At 40.5% G+C, this 15389-nt stretch overlaps 1 protein-coding gene across 1 annotated transcript; it reads right to left on the reverse strand.

Moving 5' to 3' along the window:
- Positions 1-2892: 2892 nt before the first annotated feature.
- ankrd6a (ankyrin repeat domain 6a) lies at positions 2893-5773 on the reverse strand. The gene is made up of 2 exons (XM_046413959.1): positions 5237-5773; positions 2893-4059 (listed from the first exon to the last, which is right to left on the reverse strand). The coding sequence occupies exons 1-2, from the start codon at positions 5354-5356 to the stop codon at positions 3874-3876; spliced, it is 306 nt and encodes a 101-aa protein (XP_046269915.1). The 5' UTR covers positions 5357-5773; the 3' UTR covers positions 2893-3873.
- Between the last annotated feature and the right edge of the window lie 9616 nt (positions 5774-15389).

Below are 15389 nucleotides of genomic sequence, written 5' to 3' on the forward strand. Positions count from 1 at the left end.
CAGTGCCATCAATATCATATATCAATATCATATTTTTTTATGGTTAGGCTTTCACATAGGGCCTACTTTTGCTGCCCTCAACATAACGGTGTAACTGAGCCAAGATGGAGGCTTTAACATTTAAGTTCAACTCAGTTCAAATGTGGATGGTTGGGTTTAATGGATTGTGGACTACCTGCCATTTTAAACACAGCTTGTAATTTTGAATGTGTTGGTTATACATGTGAGTCCATGTACATGTGTGCATGACTGCCTGGCATCCCTGCTGTGTAAATCTAATCCAACAAATAATCACATGTCTTCATAGGTCAATTAGTTGAAAATAGGGCTCATTTCTATTTTGGATTTTGCAGCAGTCAATATTTTTACATTAACAGTTGGACTAAAGACTATTTGTAAAGTAAAAGGTGTCACTTAAAAGTTTGCTGAACCCACTGAGAATTATCAGATGGATGGATCATTGTCACACATCTCTTTATCCGGCAGCTGTTTTCGGTGAGAAAGCTCATATAAACCCACTACGCCAACTCCTCTGATCTGTTGTTAATAGAAAAACAAACTGACGAGCGCACCCAAAAAAATACACTGTGCCATTCACATGGAGATGTCTTTTTCATTTTCCTCACCGTTAAAGATTTATTATGTCTTTACACTGTTAGAACTTTGCTAATGAATTACGTGGACTCTTCCTGCAGGACACGTTTCAATCCAGCTGTAAGGTGTGGACAATGTTGTTTAGATGAGAATGCACTGCTGTACATCAAAAACCTGTAAAACAATGACATGACATATGCATGAGCCTTTAACAGAGTGACACTGTTGTGGTCAGGGAGGCTCACAGATTCCCTCCCTCAGCGCCCAGAGTGAAACAATAGTACATATTACTGGTTTGATCTGAGAGCCCCGGTGCTTGGCTGCACCAAATGACCAGCAGCCCGGAGGGCCTTTAATTAGGTTTCCATCGCTCTCTGACAGAGTCAATGGAGCATTGATTTGATTTTCCCTTCAGAAGCTGTGGCTCTGGTTGCTGAGGCCAAATGCCAGATGTCACACCAGGATCATTGGGTTACACAACCAACAGTTGCTTTATCAGGAGGTCCGTCCAGTGGCCTGAGTGACAGCTGAGCAGCTCGGGCGGGACTTTGTCCAGCCTGTCTGTTTGTTGACACCAGACCTCAGCTCACCCACATGTTGTTCTTCATGTCCTTTTCAGGACTTTCAGTTGATTCAGTAACTCATCTCTCAACTAATGGTGCTTCACGCCTATTAGCTAGTTCCTACTTTGCAAATTTGCAGATTCTGCAAACAACATTAAAGATACATGTACATGCATTGTTATCAGCAGTGCAAAGGAACTAAGTGCCTTTATTCAAGTACTCCTCCTCACATCCAAAACTCTAAACGGTCAAGCACCATCTTATCTCAAAGAGCTCATAGTCCCTTGTTATCCAACCAGAACTCTATGCTCCCAGAATGCAGGGTTACTTGTGGTTCCTAGAGTCAGCAGAAGCAGAACAGGGAACCAGAGCCTTTAGTTATCAAGCTCCTTTCCTGTGGAATCATTTTCCAGCTTTGGTCCAGGAATCAGACACCATCTGCATGTTCAAGAAGAAGAAGAAGAAGAAGAATCAGCTTTATTGGCAGTATATATATTTTTACATACACACACTGAATTCGTCTTCTGCTTTTGACCCATCCTTAGTTGAACACACACATGCAACACCCAGCAAATTACATGCAGTGAAACACACACAGGAGCAGTGGGCAGCATCAAGAGGTTAAGTGCCTTGCTCAAGGGCACATCAGCCAGCATTTTGTTCGCGTTAATCACTCCACCACACCCAAATCTTTCCTGCCCGTCCGGTGGGGGAATCGAACCGGTGACCCTCCGATCAGAAGCCGCTTCTCCAACCTCTAGGCCACAGCTGCCTTCCTTTTGGATAAAGCTTATAGTTAGGGTTGGCTTAGGCCTCTCTCCTGCTCTAACTCTCCCCCCACACATATTCATGTCCCATCAATGCATGTCACTAACTTGACTTCTTCCCTGGAGTCTTTGTGCTTTCCCAATTCTCAGGTTCCCATGGATCATGTCTGGACCTCCTGCAGTGATCCTGCTTGACACTGACGACTGTTATTGCCACCTGTTATATTTCTGTATCATTATTATTACTACTGCTATCAAAATCATTATTGTTAATATTGTCATTGTCATTCCAATATTCTGTTGTTGTGGCTGTTGCTGTGCCTCTCTGTCTCTGGAGGGGGGGGTCTGTTTTTCCTCACCACTGTCACCAAGTGCTTGGGGGTTTTGTTGGGTCTTTCTAAAAGTCAAATTAAAAATTAATTACTAATTAATTATTTAACAAATTAATTGGAAAATGTCATGAGACAACTGTTGTTGTGATTTGGTGCTATATAAATAAATTGAATTGAATTGAATACTGTATTTAAGTATAATTTTCAGATACCTTACTTGCCTTTTCCATGTTCCTTTACTTTACCACAACAGGTATGAGGAAAATATAGATAGATAGATAAAAACCTTAATCATCCTCATTCATCCTCAATTAAATATATATAATGTATAAATACATTACAATACAATACATGTACTTTTTACGTCACTAAACTTAAATGACAACTTGCTACCTACCTACTACTTGCTACCTTGCAGGTTTAGTTTAATAAATCAAAACTTTATTTATCCTAAAGGGAAAATTCACAAGCCACACCAGAAGATAGTAGTTTAATGCTGAAGCTGGTGAAGGACTCAGACTACTACTACTACTACTACTAAAGTGTTGAACACATTGCTGCATCAATAAATATAATACAATAATGTGATGCACAACTGTATTATTCTAAAATAATGTGCAGTTCTTCAAAATGGTTACTTTTACTAACGTGAATTTAAATATATATTGATGCTAAGATTTTTGTACTTTTATTTATGTGGAAAATTTTGTACAAGAGTACAAGATGTGGGTACTTCAGATCAGTACTATCTACAACTGACTGGCATAGATTCTGACAGTATATCATTATTGGATGTGTCATCTCCAGGAGTTCGCTCCACCTCAAACGACTAACACTAAAATGGTGCTGACACAAAAAATGCATCAGTAATAGTACAACCTTTATCTGACAGAAGACATTTTAATGAGGTGGGAAACAGGGTGCTGAAGGGGGTGACATGCAACTGAAGTACCCTGCTGAAGTTGGACCATGGATGTCAGGGGGTGTGCCTGTTGTACATTTTTATTTTTAATACTTAGAGGAAAGGTTAGCTGGTAAGAGTTAACTTTGACTTACATATTTTGAATTTGAAAAAGTTAATTCAGTAAAGAGAAATGTGTCTTGTGAAAATAAATAAATAAAAAACAGTTCTCATAAATGAAACTTCTCCTCGCTCTCTTTCTCTCTTTATGGCACTTCATAACAGGACAGTATATAGCCTCTGCCAGAAGATGTAGAAAGCATGGGGGTTATGGGAGTTGTTGCCTTCATTGTTAAACAACCACCTTTGCAGAGGAAAAGCTGTCTCATATGACTCAGGCAGAAGCATCCACAGACGACATAACATTTTAATGTTTTATTCATGCTGCAATAATTCATTCATGAGTTCACCGACTTCCTTCTTCACTCTCCTACTCTCCTGGAAGTTGGTTACCAAATTAAATGCTAGCTTGAATAACATTACAAATTTCAATTTGTTTATTTGGTCATCTCCTACACACATTAATGTTTTGGTTTCCTCCTCATTATCTTCTTTTGCTGCCTGCTGTAAATGAATCTGATATGAGTTTTTCAGGGTAAAAAAGTTCATCCTCTGTCTGTAAATGTCCCTTCAGTATTAGTCAGTGTCAGGGTGCGTCAGTTTTCTGTATTTTCATTGGTCTTCAGCCTCTGAAGCTCCCCCTCCAGGATGCAGATTCGCTGCAACAGCTCCTCCCTGTCCTGCTGGCCTCTGAGCTCCGTTTCCCTCTCCACCTCCACAATCTTCCTCTCGTACCAGCGCTCCAACTGTGTCGACACGGTCTCAAAGAAACGCTGAGTCACCTAATGGAAAGGTACCGACATTTGAAGTGAAAGTTTTAAGATCACCTTGATCAACCTTGTTTTTTTTTCCCCACAGGAAATTGAGTTCTTACAATAATATTTTAACATTTTGGGATTTGGGAATGGAATTTATTTATTTGCTCCTTGTGAGGCTGATATGAGAGGATCACAAGAAGAATGTTGGTGTCTGAAGTACAAGCCACAACAGGGATGTGATTAGCCTAGCTTAGCATAAACGAACGCAGCTAGCCTAGTTATATTCAAAATAAAAAAAACACATCCACAAATCGTCGTCATCTCCCTATAATAGTAATAACTTTTTTATTTGTGATGTTATTGGCAGTTATGTTCTAGAAATATTTCTTAGCAAGCAACAAGTACAACGACTTCTTAAAGTCATCAAAGTGAGCTTGGTGGGTTTGCTACCATTTCGCATCAACAGAGATGATAAAGCTCACTGACTGGTATCTCTGCGCAGACTGTGCAAAACATCTGAAATGACAAGTTGTAATTTTGTACACAGGTGTATATATGCAAATGAAACAAATATAATATGAGGTGTTAATCAGTAGGCTTCAGTTGTTAGCTGCAGGCTAGCTGCTTCCCCCTGCTTCCACTATGCTAAGCTAAGTACAGAGTTGGAGTCAGGAGGTAATTAGCTTAGCATCAAGAGCAAACCCATTTCCAGCTCTGCACTTCAAGCACAAACGTGACTGATGTTGGTCTGCTCATCTCAGTCTCAGAGAAAAGGAGAACATTTCCTCTCAAGATATTGACCTATTCCTTTAGTGGTACTGTACATTGTACATGTCTTATTTTAACAGTTTTGACCATCATTTCTATAATTAAAAATAATGCACCAACAACAATTGCTGAAATCGCTACAACAGATGTGTCAGTTCAAGAGACATGATCAGAAAGATTGTATACAAATCCACAGATTATCTAAATGACTTTATGACCTTATTATAATAACCTTCCTTTCTGAGGGATGTCTTTTGTTGCTAACGTGGTGAGTAGTTAAAATGTTAATCAAAATTACAAAAATAAGACTCATGTTATTTTAAAAAAAAATGGAATGATCCTATAAAGGTTAAATAAAACCTTGTTTTCAAACAAACTGACTACTGTGATAGCCAATTCCTTATCCCACCCATTAACCCTTTAGTACTCTCACCTCCTTAGCGTGCAGGTTGTTTCTTTCCTGGCTGAATGTGGGCTCAGTGGGACGGTCGATGAAGAACTCCAGTGTCCTGGTGCCCTCAGTGTGTATCCCTGCATGCCTGTAGGTACTCATCAGCTCTCCAAAGTGTTTCCTGTGTTGTCTTTCATAGCTGTGTACCTGATGCTGGATCAGTCTGGGTTTCTGGTCACTGATGCTGGACAGGCTGCTGCTGCTTGAGAAACCCTCCCCACACAGTGGCACTACTTCTGCGACGGGATTGTCTTGCACTCCCGCATGCTGCCAGAGGGGGTCAGCAGCGCCCAGGAGGAGGCTGGAGGTGGTTGTAGCCGGCAGAGGAAACAGGGCTGTGTTCTCGTAGTCATCTGATGAAAGAGGTGCGAATAGACAATCTGTTCAATACATAAGGTGTTTTATATCTCCATAGCAAATAAGTACAATATACATATGAGAATCTTTCACTTAGTAGCTCAGATATAAGACTTAGGTATGAAGTTATTGTCGAAGAAGCAGTCCTGCTTAATTCTTACAGGCAACCTTCAGATAAAACTGGTAAGTGGTAAGGTTAAAATCTAATTTTATCAAATTTTTTATCACAAAATTTTATCTTTTTAAACTAATATATTTCCAAGGTCAAGAATTAACTTCCAGTTCTAATTTCACAATTTGTATGCAAAAATTATAGATGCAAAAAGTACACAGATCTTGTATTTCAGTAAAAGCAAAAATACTAATAAAATATTTAAAATGCAGACTGACATATTTTTGAATTGATGCATTAATGTGTACATCACTTTTGAAGGTAGTTTAACTACTTTATATAGTTTATTTGCTGGGTTATTTGGAAATTCCTTCACAGCGATCAATATGGCTTTATCCTAATGTATAATATTACATCATAATTTATACTTTTATTCTCTTAATCCTGTATTATTAAACTCTGTAAAGTAAAAGTATAGAGACTAAAGTTGTCAAACAAAAAGTAGTGCAGTTAAAAGTAGAATATTTGCCTCTGAATTGCAGTGGAGCAGAAGTATAAAGTAGCAAAAAAAATGGAAATAGTCTAGTAAAGTACAAGTACCTCTTGTATGTAAATACAGTGCTTAAGTGACTGTACTTAGGTACTTTCCTCTACTGCTGTACATTTATTGAACATTAAATGCAGTTTCTGATTCTGAATTTTCTTTTTTATTCATGCCGGACTGTATTTCATTAACAGCCATAAACAATATCACAGCCCATTCAAGCCCAGAAGACTAGATGTATATTATATTATATTACTTTGCTGTTTCAGTCACAGGTCACTACAAGCTGTTGCAGCAATAACAGGCATAAATCATTGCTGATTACCCATGTTCTGGTATATACCTGGTGACCTGTCCATTTTCATTTCAAAGTATGTCCTGCTCCCCAGCTGCTCCTGCTCTGGGCCTCCCAGACTGTGGGTAGATTTAGATGGCAGGATGTTGACGTAGGTAGCCAGAGAAGTGCTGCTGTCTCCTGACACAACAGACAGCAGTGGGAGTGACTCCAGGTCAGCATCTGCCACAGACTGCTCCACAGACGGTGAGGGGAGGAGTTTGTAATACTGGGCTTTGGCTGGGATGTGGACGTCTATGTCCTTCAGCTGTGACAAACACCACCTCTTCAATTCATGACTCACTGCAGCCTGCTTGAGATGAGAAACAACACCGCTGTATGATCACACCTGGTCTTAATAAGGACACACGCTCATCAGACAGCTGATATTTTTCATATCCATTTGTATAGTATCAAAAAGATTGGCCCCATTATGGAGTGCAAACATGATAAGAATCCATGCTGACTTTTCATTTCTTAAACTAACAACTTTTGTTCTCATAATTCTGACTCTTATCACTCTACAGTTTCTGGCTGAACTCATACAATTCTTAGATTATTCTCAATCCTGGGATTAGGAAGCAGCAAGTTTCTTTCTCGTACTCATATTGTGAATGTATAAGGTTATTTCTGTCCAGATAAAATAAGATCTTCCCATGTGCTTCCTGAATGTCAGCTGTAGGTTGTAATGTATACCTGTGTCAACAGTGTTTCTTCTCTTCCCTGGGCAACTCGCTGCTCAATCCTGTAAATCATGTTCTTCCTCTCGGCCGCTGCTCTTTCCTGATTCAACATGTCCAACACTTTAATCTGCCCAGATCAAAGTACAGAAAAATCTGACTGTAAAAACCTGAATCAACCAACTATTTAACAACTGTCAAACTTTATGGCATGAAAATTCTTTACTTTTATTGCTAAGAAATACATGTATTGTGATATTTAACTAGTCAGAAATCATCTTGGACACCCGGATGGAGAGAGGATCGGAGCTGTGAGCTGATCACCACCTGTCGGTGAGTTAGATCAAATGGTGGGGAAAGGTGCTGGACAAACCAAGTAAGCCCATGTGAATAATTAGGGTGAACTGAGAACATGTGAAAGAGGCCCAAGATCATCATTCATGGCCCATTCAAAACCTCAAGAGCTGTGGTCAAAAGGTCAGTGGTGCCAGTTGTGGCAGCAACTGAAGAACCCGCTGGTGGACACCAGTGGTGAGGGAAGCCTCCAAGCTGAAGAAAAACACCTTTTTAGGCCTGGCGAGCCCAAGGGTCTCCTGAGGCAGCAGAGGCCACAAGGCCAGAAGGGTTGAAGCAAAAGCCTGGGTGTGGGAAGAGTATAGGGAGGCTATGGAGAAGGACTTTATGATTGGGGAAGTTCGTTCGAGCAAACTGTCCAATGACTCGGAAGGGTAGGTAGGGACTTGGCCCAGGCTGGTGGGAGAACTGCATTGAACTGGACTGGGGATATTGTGTGTTGCTAGAAGGAGCACTTTGAGGATTTCCTGGTTGGCTTAAGGCACATAAAATATAGGTAACCAGTAATTTTACTCAAAAACAGATACTGATATAAAACTTTGAAAACCAAAATTAACTGAGCCTGCAATTTTTTACACGTTTTAGGTTTTAGACATGTAAATTGAAGTAATTATCTGCAATTAGGGTGTAGAACCAGACCTGGCGTCTGTTCCTGTGGTCCATTTTGCTCATCTTACAGTTGACTTGCTCCTGGATGTTCAGGATGTGTAGCCTCATCTCCTCCTGTGTGACTTTCAGCTGGCCCTCAAGCTTCCTGAGCAGGGGTTGACAGTAGCACCCATTGGCTGGTGCCTAAAGAGAACAGTCAGAAGTCACCGACTGCACATTCAGCATGTAGGATTTCATAGAGTGCCTTGTTGATTCCCCGTCCCGGTGTCCATGGCTGAGGTACCCTTGAGCAAGGTACCTAACCCCCACTGCTCCCCGGGCGCTGCACGCGGTCGCCCACTGCCCCGGGTTTGCTGTGTGTGTGTGCACGTCACTTGGGTGGGTTAAATGCAGAGAACAAATTTCATTGGAGTGAGTTCCCTCCAATGACAAAATATGTCACTTTAATCTTTAATGGCTCATAATGCCTTGCAGATGTGCTTAACATAAGTCAACATAGTGAAATTGTGAGGTTTTGGAACCAGGATTTTCTTTAACACTGCCTTGAGCAGTGTGGCTTTGATTCATGTTCCTTGACTATTTTATCCTCTCAGTGATCTGGAAACTGGAGGATAATCATTGTTTTGTAAAAAAAAATATAATGTCATCAATAGTAACCTGTCTAATGTTGCCATTCTTGTCACGGTACAGTGTGTAAAGCTGAAAGGCTTTTCCATTATGAGCAGAAATATCTTCATCATCACAGAGCAGATTCTTCTTAATGTCGAGGTCATTCTTGCCTTTTCTCAGATCATCTTCATCCAAAGCCTGCAAAGGAGTAAAAGTAACAATTCATAATGCAGCTGTTGTGAATTCTTCTTCATCATTTATTCATTCTGCCTGCTTTTTCTCAGTCACTAAGTTTTTCCACCCTCTTAGTAACCTCCTTCCCATTCCATGTCATTACTTCAGTATTCTGGCTCACTTCTGCTAACCTTGCCATATTGTCTATTGCACTTAACTCAGCATTACAGCTGTAATTGTTCCCTGATCCCTCCTACCTGCCTGAGCCCTAGCTTGATGTCCTTGACTTTTATTTTCACCCCTTAACTGATAAAGTCTGTCTTCGTTGTTGTCCTGTCTGTTCTTTCCTATCTACAGTGCAATAGAGCCAGAATGAAGAATAAATCTCCACAAAGCTTCTGCACATCAATACAAATCTGCCGATGCCATCTGCAACAACTTTAGCTGTTTTCCAATGCTGGCCTACCTCAAGTGGTATTGAAATCACCCAGCACTTGGGCTTGTCTGTTGCCCAGCACATGGGCTTGTCTGTTGCCTGGACTGAAACCACAACTCAAGCCACCACATCAAATCTCAGTACTTCCTGATCTTTGAGCCACAGTATCATCTTCCTATCTCATCTTCACTTCCAGGAGATCTCTGGTGGTGTACATCATCACCCAGATTAAAAGAAATAATCTATATGCTCCATGTTGCAATCTTTCAACACTGAACCCAAAAAGGTTTTCTACCACCCTACTCCAGGCATAAAGCCTCCCAGGGACTCTTCAGTCTGGTCCAGGGTGGATGGTGGGGAGCTGACTACTCTGTTGATTTCCAGACTTTGGCAGTGGAGTATACGTGGAATGTTTGGACTAAATATTAAGGATGATGGCTATGTAGGATCCCCCCTTTGACCTGGATAGCTATTGCTCCTTATCTTCTCCAGTGGAGCCAGGTTTTTCTTTGTAGAGAAGACAGACAAAATACCAGCCTACCATGACTACCATGGTTTGAATCAACACTGCAAAACAGTCAGCACTAAGAGTATCTGGTTATGCTATTCAGCCCCATGGATGTCCACACAATCTTCCATAACCTGGTGAATGACATTTTCAGAGATTTGATGACTTTTGTTTTAATATGTAGATTGATCTTGTCCAGATCCAAGCATGTGGCACATCAAATGTGTTTTCCAAAATTACAAAAAAAGAAAAAAGAACTAGTTATTCTGAGAGGCTGAAGAGTGTGAGTTTCACATCTTCTTTCTCCTTCTTTCACATCTTTTTGAACTTTGTGATGGCCACCAGCTGCATCCAAATGGAATCCATCAAGGTTTAAACTGTTCTCTATTGGAATTTGCTACAGTTCAGTTCAATCTTCCCCACTATCATGTAGCATTGATAGATTGTATATGCAAGTAACCAACAGCAGCTAACTCTCAGAGGAACCAATTCTTCTGTATTAAACCTATGAACTACATAGTGTATGATATACAAAATTCAGCGTTATATTGTCATTGTATTTTAGCAAGGCTAATATTGTTAAGTTTCCACACATGATGTTAGGGTGGGAGAAGGAACTGCAGAGTTGGCATTAAGCATTTAATCTCAATGAACCACTAACATTGAAGCATTAATGAAATGGCACTGGTGACTCCAGTGCACCCAGAACTACTGTAACCCCAGCTCTGAATATCACAGGAAAACATGAAGTGTGGACTAGCTGAGTATACAGGTGTTGGTTTCTTTTTTGTTGACCTACCTTTTCCTTAGCTCTCCTCCTCTTGTGGTGGCTGTAGGGGTTGCACATGGTGGCTTGTGACTTGTAATAATTGTGTTGCTGCTGCTTCTGATGCTGGCGATGACCCACCTTGATGGCAGGAGTTGTGTTCTCCATTTGTTCACTGCTGGGACTTTCCTCCGCCACAGAACTGCTGTCCTGCTCAGGACACACAAACAAGAGATACAGTGTGAAATTCAATTCAAATGCAATATTAGAACCGCAATCAATGAAATAGTGATAGCAAATGGTGATGTGACTACATTGTAAGAATTCCTACACAGATTACACCACATCTATCCTCTTACCTCCTCATGCTTTACAGAATTTTTGGTTCTGGTATTTTCTTACTTTGCTTGGCTGAATTTCTACTCTGGTTACAGACTGGGTCCTGCGCTCAGCTGTCAGCCTTTCTCTTCTTTTTCGTATTGTTCTTCCACGCATGAAGCGATGTACCTGGAGACAATATCAAAACTGCTTTGGTTGTATACCCAAAGAACACGAACACATCTCAATAACACCAACATCTCTGCAACATCCTGCCCATGTAGATTAATTCTCTGCAATATCAGGATGACAAGTGCATTCCTTTCCCAGAAGGTGGTGAAGGTTCTGCTCCAAGTTTTTTGTCATCTTGTGCTTAGACTGCTACCACTTCATCTTGGCTGGTGTGTCTGCATGTGCCATCAGACCTCTGCAGCTCATCCAGAATGTGGCAGCTCAGCTGGTGCTCAACCTACTTTAGTTCTCATACCTCATAAAACTGGCTACCATTAGCTGTTTGGGATGCTTGCCTACCATGATGTGAATTGCTCAGGCCCATCCTACATCCAGGACATGGCCAGACCATACACCCCAGCCTATGCTCTGCTACTACCAGTCAGCTTATGGCTCCCTTATTTATTATGAGGAAGAGCCAGCTGATCAACAGGCTTGTAGGCTGAAAACTCCTCTTACAAAAGAAAAGATCTTTCTCTATCTCTTATTGTCTCTAAATGTAGCACATGATGCACTTCAGCATATTTGATCAGTGGTTTGGTTTATATCTAATACAAGAAAATCAAGTAATAAAATCTAGTTTAAGCTTATGAATTTACCAACCTGAGGAGCTCTGGCGAGGAGAAGGGCTACATCTTTATGGTTGTTATCTCTGGCTTTGTCAAGGGCTGTTTTACCTGCCTGGAAGTGAATGGTTTATTATAAACCCCAGGGTGGGACAAAAAACACAGAAAATTCATATTCACAGCATACTTATAGCAAAAAAGTAATGCAATATTTACAATGTGCTTCACTGCCAGACAGATGTTTTAAAGGGGTATTCTGTCAAGTTTATAAATAAAGTTCAGCTTATGTATCATGAGATATACTAGTTGGTCTGTGAGTATATTTGAAAAATAATTTTATGAAAGTGCACTTTCTTTATGAAAGTGCAATACTAAATCTCTGTTTCTGAGTATCTGTTAATTTCATCAAAACACAGTACACTACATTACACAGTGAATGTTTTCTGCTGCTTTGAAACAGCACCAGGCCAAGTTCAAATTAATTGTAAAAAAGCCTACTTTAAGCCAGATCGCACTGAAATTCTGAGAGATGTGAAAACAATTGGCAATATCAGACAATTAATGTTAAAAACACAGATTCACTGAGCACTACTGGTACTAATGCTCTGGTGGCAGTGATGGTGTTTATACTTAGTTTTATTAAAGGTGTTATTATCTCACAGAGCTAAAGAGAGCAGTAACAGAGAAAGATGTGGGACTACACATAATATCATCTTTAGAAGTTTGAGTCCGAGTCATATTTTGTTGTTGTATGCAGAAATAAAGTGATCAGCCAAAAATAAACATCAGTTTGACATTTTGTGACCTGTTAGGATCAAGCGTTCTCACTTTTCTAATGGTATGGTAGGACCTTACATTGTTTCTGGTTGTCCCATCAGCACCTGCCTCCAGCAACAGCTGAACTGTCCTCTTGTGGTTCAGAGCAGCTGCCACATGGAGAGCTGTGTCTCCTGCCTACAGACAACCACAGACATATGTACAGTACAATATGTTTGTTTGCATGGCTTCCTAAGTTCTAAAGAATTTTTCAGGAAAATTCACAGAAAGAATTGCTAGTATGGTTGCCATTTTTTGTTGTTGTTGTTGTTTGTTTTGCTTTTGCATTGCACCAGTACATCAGATGAAGAAACAACATTATATAATTTGTCTGCAGACAAGCATACAGTTCAATAAATAGAATGATGGGTTTCCAATAACACAATAATATTTAATTAACTTTAAATGGAGCAGTTCTCACGATAAAAGTTACAATACAGTCTAACCTAAATTGTTTGGTGGAAAGTACTCGAGTATTTAAGTACAATTTTGAGGCAGTTGCTTCAAGTAGCAAGTGAAATACTGCACTTTCCCCTGCACTACATTTACTTGACTGCTTGAGTTACTTTGTAGATCACTTTTTACATTCTTTAAACGCTGCGAATAATAGCAGCACACACTGCTCCAAAAGTTTATTAGTTTTCAGGATATGTTTTCATGTTTTTTTATCAACTACACACTAGTGGCAGAAAACAAAACCACCAAAACAGATAGTACTTCATGTCAGATACCACTGCAAACACAGCAAAAATTATCTTAAGCAAAGACGTGTCCCGTAATATGTCACTGTGTTCAAAAAGTCGAGAAAACGTCTGCCACGAGCTGTTTTAATATTCGAATTTTCGAATAATGTGACTGATTTCCACTTCTTACACTAAGTTCTCTCTACAGCAAGGAAACACAATATCATCAACATATGAAGTCAGCACTTCAGCTCACACTGAAATACTGCATACATGGCAGTGCACAGGTGATAAACATACGATAATATCTGAAAAATGAAAACACTCTCAAAAGGAGCGTTCCTCATAATGAGCACTTTTGCTTTTGCTTCACTTGCATTTTACTGATTAACCTAAAATGTAGGACATCTCCCACACAACCAACACTGAAATCATGTAAATATACTCCGGTGAGCCTTGCAGACGCAAGACTCATATACACTAAGTTTGTTGTCATACGATGGAGACATACACACCATAGTGACCACATCATTCACACTCTTGCTAATGCTATATTTGTTATCATTTTCAAATGATTTAGTGATGTGGGCTGTGAGATGTGTTGTCGTTGCAATACTGGACTGACTAGAGTGACGTTGCGTTACCTGGTTTTTTCCTGCCACAGGGCAAAGAGAATTCAGCAGGAGTTTCACCAGGGTCAGGTTATTGTAGCGAGCAGCCACATGCAAACATGTGTCACCCATCTGGAATCAAAAGGCATTTCTTAGTCTAATATTTGATCAAGGAATTCCATGGTATGTGATGTGTCCTTTCTGTATTACAGTCTGTGGTTTCATGGCTTCATAGTGACATAGAAGAGACTTGAGCACTTCCTCTGAGGAAAGCTTAATGCATTGTGGGATACTAGAGGACTCACATTGTTTTTGGTGTCTGGCGTGGATCCTCCGAGCAGCAGGAGGCGAGCAGTCTGAGCATGTGCATTCTGACAAGCAAGATGCAGGGCTGTGTTTCCTGCCTGAATCAACATAATACAAGACCAAGTACAGCTATACAGACTGATAGGGTGGACACTTGCATGTCATCATCTAAACATGAGAATTTGATACTACAAAAGGAAAAAGGAAAAACCTCCAGAACAGATGTGAGTTTGGCAAGATGTTCTCATTGATTCATGTGGTATCTGGCAAGTTTTTGGTCTACAGAGTCACAGTCAGTGTTGGCAGATTACAATACATATGTAAATAACTATAAAACATGCACTTTATGTTGATTTGATAATGATATCTGGGGTGCAACAGCCAGACATAAAATATCAATGCTATTTCTCCAACACATTACATATTATCATGAAAGGATTCTTGAAAACCTCTTCATCTTCTGCTTCTGTTATTATTGTTGTTGCTATCCTACCTTGTTCTTGATGTGTACATCAGCTCCTGCCTTCACCAGCAGTTTGACACAGTGAGAGAAACCGTGCCAAGACACCTCGTGCAGCGCAGTGTTGCCATCCTCAAACGGAGGTCGGACATAGTATTCCCATTAGTACACCAAACTGTCATTTTATCCATCACAGAAACTGAACATGCACAAACAAATTTTCCTGCGGGGTGAAATACTTCTGACGTGTCCAGTGTGCCTACTCACTCTGTCCTGCAGGTCCACAGCACAGCCTCCCCGAATCAGAGCAGCCACTGCATCACTGTTCCCCAGCGCAGCAGCACGGTGCAGGGCTGTCTGGTGACCCAGGCCCTGGGACGGCGGCAAAGGCACACGGGCCACGGCCTGCTCGCTCATCACTGCTGACACACACACATTCCTGTACAGTACGTGTACATATATACACATAAACAGATACTAGTGCGTGGCATAAACTATATAGACAAAAGTACTGGGACACATGAGCATTACACCAACAGGGATTTTAATGACATCTAAACACATAGACAGCTTTGCAGCTGTAACAGCTTCCACTCTTCTGGGAAGGCTTTCCACAAGATTTGAGTGTTTCTGTGGGAGCCCATTCATGCAGTAGAGCGAT

Source organism: Scatophagus argus, chromosome 15 (assembly GCF_020382885.2).
Source record: "Scatophagus argus isolate fScaArg1 chromosome 15, fScaArg1.pri, whole genome shotgun sequence".
Lineage (NCBI taxonomy): Eukaryota > Metazoa > Chordata > Actinopteri > Scatophagidae > Scatophagus > Scatophagus argus.